We start from the raw sequence: 10,705 nt of genomic DNA, 5'->3' as shown, positions 1-10,705 counted from the left end.
TGTTCATCCACAAATGGATCCTTAACACGTAATCTCACTTCAAAATAATTCAAAACCTGAAGCCTGAGCTCGTAAACTTCATAATTAAACTCTGTTACTAAACCTATTCCGTTTTTATAGACAACGGTGTTCCTTACCAGCAGCATGTGAACACAAGAAAACCTCTCAGGATTGGTTGAGGAAAAATATATTCCAAAAACAGTCTGGTGCACGTTGGTCTCAAAAAAACGCCGTCTGTGGGAATCGAACCCACGACCACGTGGTTAAAAGCCACGCGCTCTACCAGCTGAGCTAAGACGGCTGTTAATAGTTTCTTGAGTAATCGATTTAATATCCCTACGGTAATCTCTACCCTTCAAAGTTAACCATCATAAATTTCACCTTTTTTCCTTTGGTATCAACTCATTTATCTAATCAAGAAAAATAAGAAGATATGCTGTAATCCTCCAAAGAAAAAGTACCATGACTTTTTTTCTCAAAAATCATTGTTATTTTTTACTTCGAAATAATGTTGAAACTCTAACGGATTGTATGTCTATATCAATACTCAATAGTAAACGTTCTTTACTCAAAGATCTTAAAAATTGGATAGAGTTGGATTCTAAGACAACAATATAAATATAATAATGATATTTAAAATTTGACTCAAACAAAACAATATTACTGTCCAAGGTCTTCCAATAATGAAATTTGCATAATTTGATTACTGTCAAAAAATAATGAAATTTGCATGATCGAATATGATTTAATTTGAATTTGGAGAATAGAACATAATTATAAAAATATTTTAATTTGAAATGATTTGCAAAATTTAGAAAGCCACATGGATTAGGAGCTCATTTTATTTTTCAAAAGTTAGGAGCTCATTGATCCCACGTTCAAATGTCATGACTCATTAATAGATAAGAGTATGTGATAGTTCAAGTGGTAAGAGCGGATAAACATGAATGGGGAGGGGGAGGTCCAACAATCAACCATGAATGAGATTATAGTTTATCTTTCCGATGTACCAAAAAAAATAAAAAATAGTTGATACTTGATACATTAACATAAAGAAAACAATGAGGTAAATAACAAAGCCAAGTGTGGTAAGAGATATGAGACATATGGGTTGGGAGGGAAAAGTTCAGGGATCGATCCCTAATAGTGTAATTTATATTTTCGATGTAAAAAAAAAAAAAAAAAAACAAAGCCACGTTATTTGTGTTTACACAGTACAGACATAGGTTGTGTTTACATAATCATGCGTGTTTTGTGTTTGGTTGGATGACTTAGATCAACGTGTCTTGTTTGTTGGTTAAGAGATATGACAAATAGGGCCGGGTAAGAGGGTCAGAGAACAATAAATAGGATGAGCACATAACCTCTTATCATATCTATGCACACTAGTGACTGACAAGGATTGAATGTGATATAAGTAAGCTTCTATCATATGGTGTTGGAGATAGAGAGTGACAAATGACAGATTGACATGGTAGAGGGTGCCGAAAAGTGGTGGTGGCGGCGGAGGGTGATAGGCAGCAGGGCGCAGGCAAAGAGTATCAGAGTGAGTTGCTATTAAGACCTCCTGGAATTTAATTTCTGGTAACTACTTATTATTACATAAATCTTAATAAAAAGTAGGTTGTGGATTATAGGACAATTTGAAGGCAACAATGCTACAGATATGCTATAAAAAGTTAAATACCCAATGAATGCAGCATCAAATATGTGAAGAGAAAGCCTTGTAGACATGTTAAATGACAGTAAACATCTCACTCTTCATTTTTCCTTGAACGTTCATACTATAAATTTAAAAACACAAAGCCTTAGGCCCTTAACACTGAGACTCCCAAATGGGTGCTTCATAAGCAACAAGACCTTGGCCACACAACATTTGCTACAGGATCTAGATGCTTTGTATTGTCTTCACTGAGAACTAGCAAAAACAAGAATAGGCAAAATGGTTCTTTTTGGAGATATAGGAGGACAAGAAACTGGAGGCAGAAGCAGATGAATCTGGAATATCAGCCGGAACCAATATCTGGGTCTTACCAGAACCAATTCTCTTACCCGCTACATTTGCATACAGCAGACCTGAAATTGCTGGCACGAAAACATCGCTCTCAGAACTAATGTAAAAGTCAATCACTTTCTCCAACTCAGAATCTTGAGAATCTAGGAACTTGCTCTTCTTATCCGCAGGCACAATGGCTTCCTGCAACATTGATCAGAGGAAATGAGAGATTTTATACTTCGAGGATTAAAAAAAGTGAAAGAAGGTTGTATTTATGAAAAAGAGAGTAAGAGAGGGGTGATAAATAAGAACAAAAATCTGACCTTTGTGTATGTTTTAGGGAACAAATCCTTAAGAGAGTCGAGGCGGCTATCCCATCTTGATTGTGTCACATAAACTGTAGTGTCCTTTTCAAACCCAACTTTCCTCAAAAACATTGCAACCTCTTGGGCATTGAAGCAGCTCTTCTCTCCGCTGTCTTGGCAACCCTTCTTATCCAACATCTCAACTCTCAAATCCACGGCTATAAATTGGCCTTCTGACTTGCGGCTTAAAGTTCTAAGCCTTTCAACCATGGAGTCAACAAGGTCGCGCATGTCTGGCTGCAACTCTAAACTTCCATACATTGCTAAGCATGCTATTGAATCAGTGTCACCTTTCTTCTCTGCCTTTCTCATGTTTATTGAAGGGAAGTAAGTGGCAAGCCTTATATTTCCCTTTGATCTATAAATTGGTTCAACATGTTTAGCAATGTAGTCTTCAGAAACCCGACTAGGGACCTTCACAGCCGCAATTTTCTGTGACGACACATGAGCAGGAAGTTCCTTTGCCACTCTGACCACTCCGTCCATGCTTTTCATGAACACGTCAACATCATAAATGTCTTCAAAGTTCCTGAGACATAAATTATCTTAGGCACACGCAAGTGTGTATGTAGAAAAGTAAATTACACTGGTTTCAAATTGAATTCAACTGTGAACTGTAAATTGTAATCAGAACAAAGCATTTTCAAACTGTGCTACTTCCAAAACAAGCTTGCAATATGAATAATGGGACCTCAAATAACAAATCAACAGAGGTCATAACATGAGAAGCTATTAACATCAATGGTATGGCTACTTCTTTGAAAACAGAGAAGCGACATTTCTCCTTCACATCCCACAAAATTTTCTTCTGCTACAACAGAGGTTATAACAGGAGAAGATATTAACATCAACATTATCCGTTTTTATACACATCTTATACCCTGAATCTTTTATGGTCAGCACTAACCTCTTTTCACCAGGTTGACTTCCCCTGATATCAGGGATAACAAGTGTTGCCCCAAGACTTCTAGCAACAATCACCGCATCTGCTATCTGGAGAAGAAGTACATTGGTGATGAAAGAAGATTTAGACAGAGAAAAACAGAACAGGAGGACATGAAACCCTCCAAAGCAAATAGAAACAGAAAGGAAAGTAAACTAAATACAGAATGCAAATACGAAATAACTTCAAATTTCACAACAACACACTCGCTAAAGGAGCACATAAATATAGTAAAAGAGTAGAAAAAACTATAAATCTTATCATAAGTATAATCAGTATCATATGGTGATTAATGACAAAAAATCTTTCTCCATTTCTTGCTGAAAAAATACACAATAATGGTACTGTTTCGTTTTGGAGGGGGAGGAGAGGAAATAATTGAAGGGAAAATATTGGTATGTTTGAGATACAGCTGCAAGTATTGATGCATAGCTGATATATAAGCAACTTCTCAATATGTCAAGCCAAATTGTTGATTCATTTACCTGAGATATATGATACTCTGGGCCATTGGTTAATGAAAATATAACAAACCCCTCAGTCCGCTCCACGTCATCTGTCAGCCATTACCAAAACATGAATTAATAAATACAAAAAGATTGAGTGCGTGCAAATATGTTTAGTACATGACAAAGTATCCTTGGCAGTTTAGTCTTTAGAAATCAAATTTTACCTCCAACTGGCTTAGCCCAACATGGTTTTAATTCGTCTGCATCTCCCTTCCAAAGCCCTATATTCTTTCTCTCATGAGTAGTATCAAGCTTTACATTTTCATAGATGACTTCCTCTGTTGTTCCTTGAAGTTTATCCTTGTAAAGAAAGAAAATTGAAACAAATAAGTCATAAATCACACCTATATTGAAAAATTACAAGAGTAATGGTCAAAATAAATCTGCATTGAAAAAGCACTAGGAAATGCACTGAAATGAGCCCCCCTCCCCCCCCCCCCCTATTTTTATCATTAAAAATAACTCAGGGGAAGTAGGCCTGGCCATGAAGATATAGAAATGGATTTTGAGGTAGTGCCTAATCAACTAGCCTGGAAGGACATCCTAGTGCAGAAATTGAAGATTCAATTTGCTTAATTCATGTCTTCCCACAAACCAATCAATGATTTCACAACAATTGTTGAGCATAAAGTTACCAAAATCCAAAAGGGGGCTTTCTGATCACTATTTCATTGAAAAACCATCTCCTTGTATTTGAACAACGGATCTATCATCTCTGCAAGCATTACAACCATATCTACAAAAATGGGCTTAGTTTAATCCTTGAAATTTATTTAATTTCTACACCAATTCAGATCCCCAGTTAAATTTCACAGTAAATTGATATTGCTACCTCTGCAATACAACCTCCTAATCAATTCAACAAAACAAGCACAAAGAGATAAAAATTGAGACTTTCAGAAATTCAGAGAGTGAAAAATGAAAACTTCAAATTAAAAACAGTGAAAGATTGCATCTTTTGATGGGAGATAGACTTACTTCAACTGCATCAAAATTGTCCCTTTTGATCATATGGATAAGCATTACGAACATAGTGATAGTGAGAATACCGGCCACAATTTGCCTCAAATCCACACCCATCTCTGGTTTTGGCAAAGATTTCACTCACTCACTCAGTCACCAATGTTGTTTGTTGATGGAGCTGAGAAGAAGTAGAGATTAGAAGCAAAATGAAAATGGGGTATTGAATCAAGCATAAAAATGGAATCTTTTAAGAGCACATGGAGGTGGGGAACACAGTACAGTATTATAGTATAGCAAAACCCAAGTTGGTGTTGTGAGAGACAAACAGGAACAGGGTTTTATTTCAACAGTTTACTACCGACACTTCTGATGACAACGATGTGCTTCCTATAATACTATAAACCTGGATTTAGACTTTAACTTTGCATTCATCATTCTTTTTATGAATTACTACTATTTTACTTGTGGACTTAGACTTCAATGGAGTAATGCTAAAAAATATTAACTGGTGTCTTCATATGATATTGCTAATTAATAAGAGTTTTAAATGCTCATTAAGAGATTTGAAAAAAGAAGCCTACTTTAACCCCAGAGATTCGGCAGCAAAAGAATGGTGATAAGGGGGGGATTTGAAGGAAATAAATGTGGGCATTAACTATTAAGTGAGGAGCATCTCAAAAAGAAAAACTAGGTAGGAGAGGGTTACTACTTTTTGTTTTATTGAGAAAAATGTATTTATCGTCGACAACAGTGACTAATTAGGTTAGGTAGCTCCTAGGGGCCTATGGCTTGACCTACATCAAAATTAGGTTAGGCCACACCAAAATTTTCTCTCTATTTTAAAGTATATGTTGTTTAACGTTAAACACACGATTTACACGTTCATTAATTAATATATAGTTAGACTGAAATAAGCTTTATTTAAAGTTGATTTGTATTAAAGAGAGAATGATAGTTATTGAAGTAAGTGGTGAAAAATTGTGATATGTGAAAATATGAGGTGATTTGTGAGATATATAATATTTAGGGTTAATCGTCTACTTGTTCCCTGTCTTTGTCTCGCCGTCTGAAATTAGTCCCTCCCCAGAAAATTTGCAAATCTAGGTCCTCTCGTTTGCAATCAGTCCGGAGCAGGTCCTCGCCGAAGCCCGGAGCTTCGGCGAGTGATGAATAGGCATGCTGACTTGGATTAAAATGCTGATGTGGATTTTAAAAATAAATAAAAAATAAATTACACATAAAAAATTTAAATTAAATAAATAAAATAAAATCAATTAACAAATCTAAACCTAATTTAATTAACAAAAACAAATTAACCTCAATTCCCCCAAATTTCCAATCAAATTAGAGTTCTTCTTCTTCTCCTCATCTTCTGATTTCATTCCCCTGGCTTCTGATTTTGGTTTTGCTTCCTTTGCTCTCTCCACCCAATCAAACCACCCATAGCCATGGCCACACTCATCTCCATTCTCTCTCTCTCACTCACACTCACACACACACCATGAATTCCACCACCACTGTCTTCTTCAACCATTCTTGCATCTTCTTACTATGTCTGTTGTCAACGATTTTCATGGTGGAGTTTCAGGGGAAATCAACGATTTTCGTTGTTCTTTCGTGGCCGCTGTTTGGCCCTTCTTGTTCTTCCCCTTTTTTTTCTTTTTCGTTTCTGAAATCTGAAACCCATTTTAGATTTCAGAAAAAGAACACATCTTTGGGGGGTAGTAGTGGCATAGAACTAGAAGTACCTTTCATTGTGAACAACGAGGTTGAGGAGAGCGAGGAGAGAGGATTCACGGGCATCAAGGTTGGAAGAAGAGAGCATGAAGACGAGGGGTTGAATGACACCAGCGGCAGTGAGCTTGAAGCGGGTCTTGGGAGATGAAGATTTGCGAATGAGTCTTCTGATTTCTCTTGCAGCTTCAATCTTTGTGTTAAGTTCCCCATTGATGAGGTTCTCCGACAAGTTCAGTATCTAGGTATGTTGTCCAAGGTTCCATGTTGTTGTTGATGATGATGTTGTCGTTGATGTTGATGTTGTTGTTGATGTCTCAGTTGCTTCTGGTTCTGGTTCCACTGTGCTCTCTCCCTCTCCCATCTCTCTCTCTTTTTCGTTTCTGCTATAGCGTGGGATGTCTTCCCCACTATCCTATTGGGGTCAAGGTTCATGTGATTTAATGCTGGTGTGGTGGGTGGGTTGTTGAACTTGGGGTCGAGGGAAGAAAATGGTTGCTGGATTGTTGAACTTGCTGGAGGTGGGGGTGGGTTTCTGGGTGGTGGTTGCTCGGTGGCTGAGTTTGGGTCGTGGTGGCTTGGTGGCTGGGTATGGGTGGGGTTGCTAGGTTGTTGAGCTTTCTGGAGGTGGGGTTGGGTTTCTGGTTGGTGGTGGCTTGGCTGGGTTTGTGAAGATGAAAGGTTGATTAAGGGGATGAAGATGAAAGATGAAGGATTGATTAATTTGGTTTCTGAGTTTTAATTGGAGTATAAACATGAGTATTTTAATTAAGTTTTCATTAATTAAACATTTTTTTGTTAATTTTAATTGGAAGAAAATAAAAAACCCAAATCAGCTTGATTAATTAATTTATTTTGCTGATGTGTAAATTTGTTATTTTCCATGTAAGCAAATTTAATCCGGTCAGCGTTCCAAGTCATCACTCGCCGGAGCTCCAGGCTCCGGCGAGGACCTGCTCCACACAAATTGCAAACGAGAGGACCTAGATTTATAAATTTTCTGGGGAGGGACTAATTTCAGACGGCGAGACAAAGACAGAGACCTATTAGATGATTAACCCTAATATTAAATTAGGGTATAGATAAAACAAAACGAGATAAATGTTTTTAATTTGTAAGACAACATATATTTTGAAAAATAAAGCAAAAGCTAAAACAATATATAATTTTAAATGGAGGAAATAATAAATAGGTAAAGTCAATGTTTTTAAAAGGTTATTTAGTTAAAACGGCACAGACAATTCAAAAAGTCTTTCAAACATCTAACAAATTAGTCTATTTAAATAAATACAATTTTTTATTACTAAATTAAATTTTTATTATAATTTCTTGAAATTATATACTCATTGATTTATTTATAAATTTAAAGATGTTGACTTATATAATGATTTAAACATATAAACTTACTTAAAGTGAACTATAACCTATTCCTCACTACGAGGTATAAATTTTAATACGTTTTCAGGTCTTAAAAAGTTCGATACAACCCTGTATTTTTCCATGCTATCTATTAACGTATATATAATCATGCTAGCTTTATTCACAAATAATTTTGTTTTAATGTATTTTAGTTCATTAGTTTATAAGCTTGTAGGCATATTTACTCATAGATTTGTTGGTCTACTTAAGGCTTGTTTGGTGGACATTATCAAACACATGATAGGATAATATAATCATATCCTCTTGCAATTTGTTTGCGTGAGTGGGATAAGATAAGACAATCGTGTCTCTTATCCCATCATATTCATCATGTGTAAAACTTATCATAAAGGAAACATTAGAATTCATCCTGACATAATGGAATGACTAATTTTTATTGCGTTTTCACTTTTATTCTAAATTAAATTATTTCAATACTTATAATTTATAAAAATTATAATATATTAATTAATAAATTTAAAAATATAAATAATAATATATTAATTCTATCACTATCAATTGATAATTAATATTTTTAATTTATTATTTATCACTTGATACTATCAAGTCAACATCAATTAGTGATCTACATAACTTTAATTGAAATAGACTAATTAATCAAGTTTAATTTAATTTTCTTTAATTTTGAAAACATAAAATCATATATAAACATGAAAAAATGAATTGAAGAGACTAATTAATTTTTTAAATTTACATAATTTAAATTTAAATTTATTCCATTAAAATTTTCATTAATTTCTCATTATTTATAATACATCCTGTCATTATCAAGTTCACCTCAACACACAACATAAGATAAGAGTCTATCATATTCTTATATTATTCTGCTCTTATCCATCTCTTTATCCTATCATGCTTTTGTCAAATCCTAACCACCAAACGTGTCCTTAATTTTTTAATTATGGAACATGCATTTAAATAACCTAACAAGTCAAATAGGATTTCAAGAATACTCTACGAGCCTGGAAAAACTTCTATGATAAGTAAAGCAACTATATGACTTATTTATGGAGAACAGAGTCCAACTCAACCTATTTCTACCCTACCTAGGGGTGGATTCACGGTAAGAGTTATGGGGGCAATTGCTTGCTTGCACAAGATTTTTATTTTTATTTTAAGTAGTGTATTGAGTAAAATACATTCACACTCTTCAAGGTTTGTCGAATAACACTCATCTTCATTTTTATCTAAAATATATGTTTCATCCCACCATTTCTAACAAGTCATTATCAACCAAAAGATGTCAACAAAATTTTCTCCTTAACTCAAATTTAATTTAATTAAATATTAAAATATAAATAAAATTACAAAAAATATTATTTTTATTTATATAAGTTTTTTTTACAAGAGGAAAAAGAAAGAAAAATATAAAACAAAACAAAAAATACCCGAGGCAACTACGCTCTGGGAAAATCATTCCCTAAAGGGACTAGATCAGTTGGAGGATCCTGAATAAGAACAAAGTCATTGTCTTGAAAGTCTGTAGACGGATTCCTATTGATCCCTCAACGAATTAACAACTTGGCCTCCCAATGTCGAGCCAACAAATATCTAATGTTAGCAATAAGGACTCCATGCACATGGAAATCAGAAAGGAGTGACCAGTCAACATCACTATAAGTCGACCCTCAATTTTAAAATAATAAAAAATGTTTTTCTCACAAATTTTAAATTTTGGACCACGATCAGTAATTTTCTCATATTCTTCATATGAGATGGCACTTTGCAGAATAGTTCTTGATCTGTGATGATCTCTGAACTCCTTCTTTTGATCTTTACTCATCTTCTCCCTTGGGATCTTTACACCATGTTCATCAACAGGAGGGGTGTAGCCATTAACAACAAAATCCCAGAGATCAGGATCAAAGCCAAGAAAGAAGCTTTCGATTATGTCTTTCCAGTAACCAAATCTCTGACCATCAAAGATAGGTGGTCTTGCACTGTATTGATATTTGCTTGTAGTAGTGGTGGAATCCATGAGTTTTTCACACTGGTCTGGATATACTGAACACTGTTAGGTGTGGTAATCAGAACTTGCGCTCTGATACCAATTGAAGGATCACGCGCTTACCACTACGCCAAAATCAATTGGTGTTAGTGAGGGCGCAACGTATTTCCTTTTAGCGTAGCAGACAGCGCACCGTTTCGAACGCTACCTAGCAGGCAGGATGCTGGCCCACCTGGACCCAACACTCTCACCCGAAATTTCACTATCATTTCTAATGTTCTCTCATTCTTTGACTCTCATTATGCTTCTTCTCTCTCTAATTTCATTCGATCTTTCTCCCTGCGCGTATCTTAGATTTCTAGGGTTATGAGTTTTTTCTAAAATTGGGATTTCATTCGCACGCACATATGCTCAGATTAAACCTCCTGCGATAGATTCATAACACCATTTTTTATTAAAGAAAATTAGCACCACTTGCACATTTTCTACAAAAGTTATAATTAATAAAAAATAATAATCAAGCGTACAATACTTTATACTAGAAATTATACCCGTGCGTTGCACGGGTTTATTTATAATTTTTAAAAAATTATATATGATTATTATAGTTTTAATAAATATATAAATATTCAAATATGTGTAATCATAAAATTAATAAATTAAATAATAATGGAGATAAGAGATTTCATTGAATAGAATTCGAGTTTACTCAAATTTAATAATTGATATGTTTTTAAAAAGAAAACTGTATTGAAACACAATAAAAATGAGAACAACCTTCTCATTTAGATAATTGCATTTGATCAC

General features: G+C 34.7%; 1 protein-coding gene and 1 non-coding gene across 2 annotated transcripts; both read right to left on the bottom strand.

Annotated features, from left to right (window-relative positions):
• Positions 1-228: 228 nt before the first annotated feature.
• TRNAK-UUU (transfer RNA lysine (anticodon UUU)) lies at positions 229-301 on the bottom strand. The gene has a single exon. It is a non-coding gene; the product is annotated as a tRNA-Lys (tRNA).
• Positions 302-1,740: 1,439 nt separating this feature from the next.
• Positions 1,741-5,139, bottom strand: LOC130745685 (protein MANNAN SYNTHESIS-RELATED 1-like). Its single transcript, XM_057598048.1, has 6 exons — positions 4,792-5,139; positions 3,978-4,113; positions 3,790-3,860; positions 3,269-3,354; positions 2,320-2,890; positions 1,741-2,197 (listed from the first exon to the last, which is right to left on the bottom strand). Exons 1-6 carry the CDS (start codon positions 4,891-4,893, stop codon positions 1,919-1,921), a joined length of 1,245 nt encoding a protein of 414 aa, XP_057454031.1. The 5' UTR covers positions 4,894-5,139; the 3' UTR covers positions 1,741-1,918.
• Between the last annotated feature and the right edge of the window lie 5,566 nt (positions 5,140-10,705).

This window comes from Lotus japonicus, chromosome 3 (genome assembly GCF_012489685.1).
Source record: "Lotus japonicus ecotype B-129 chromosome 3, LjGifu_v1.2".
Lineage (NCBI taxonomy): Eukaryota > Viridiplantae > Streptophyta > Magnoliopsida > Fabales > Fabaceae > Lotus > Lotus japonicus.
The sequence above is the reverse complement of the archived record's forward strand: the minus strand, read 5'-3'. Positions and strand labels throughout refer to the sequence as shown.

Excerpts from the sequence above, each read along its gene's own strand:
- LOC130745685 (XM_057598048.1), bottom strand. The coding sequence starts at position 4,893 with ATGGGTGTGGATTTGAGGCAAATTGTGGCCGGTATTCTCACTATCACT. Across the intron at positions 3,355-3,789 it reads CAGAGTATCATATATCTCAG|ATAGCAGATGCGGTGATTGT; the intron begins GTAAATGAATCA and ends CTTCTTCTCCAG. Across the intron at positions 2,198-2,319 it reads TCCCTAAAACATACACAAAG|GAAGCCATTGTGCCTGCGGA; the intron begins GTCAGATTTTTG and ends TCAATGTTGCAG.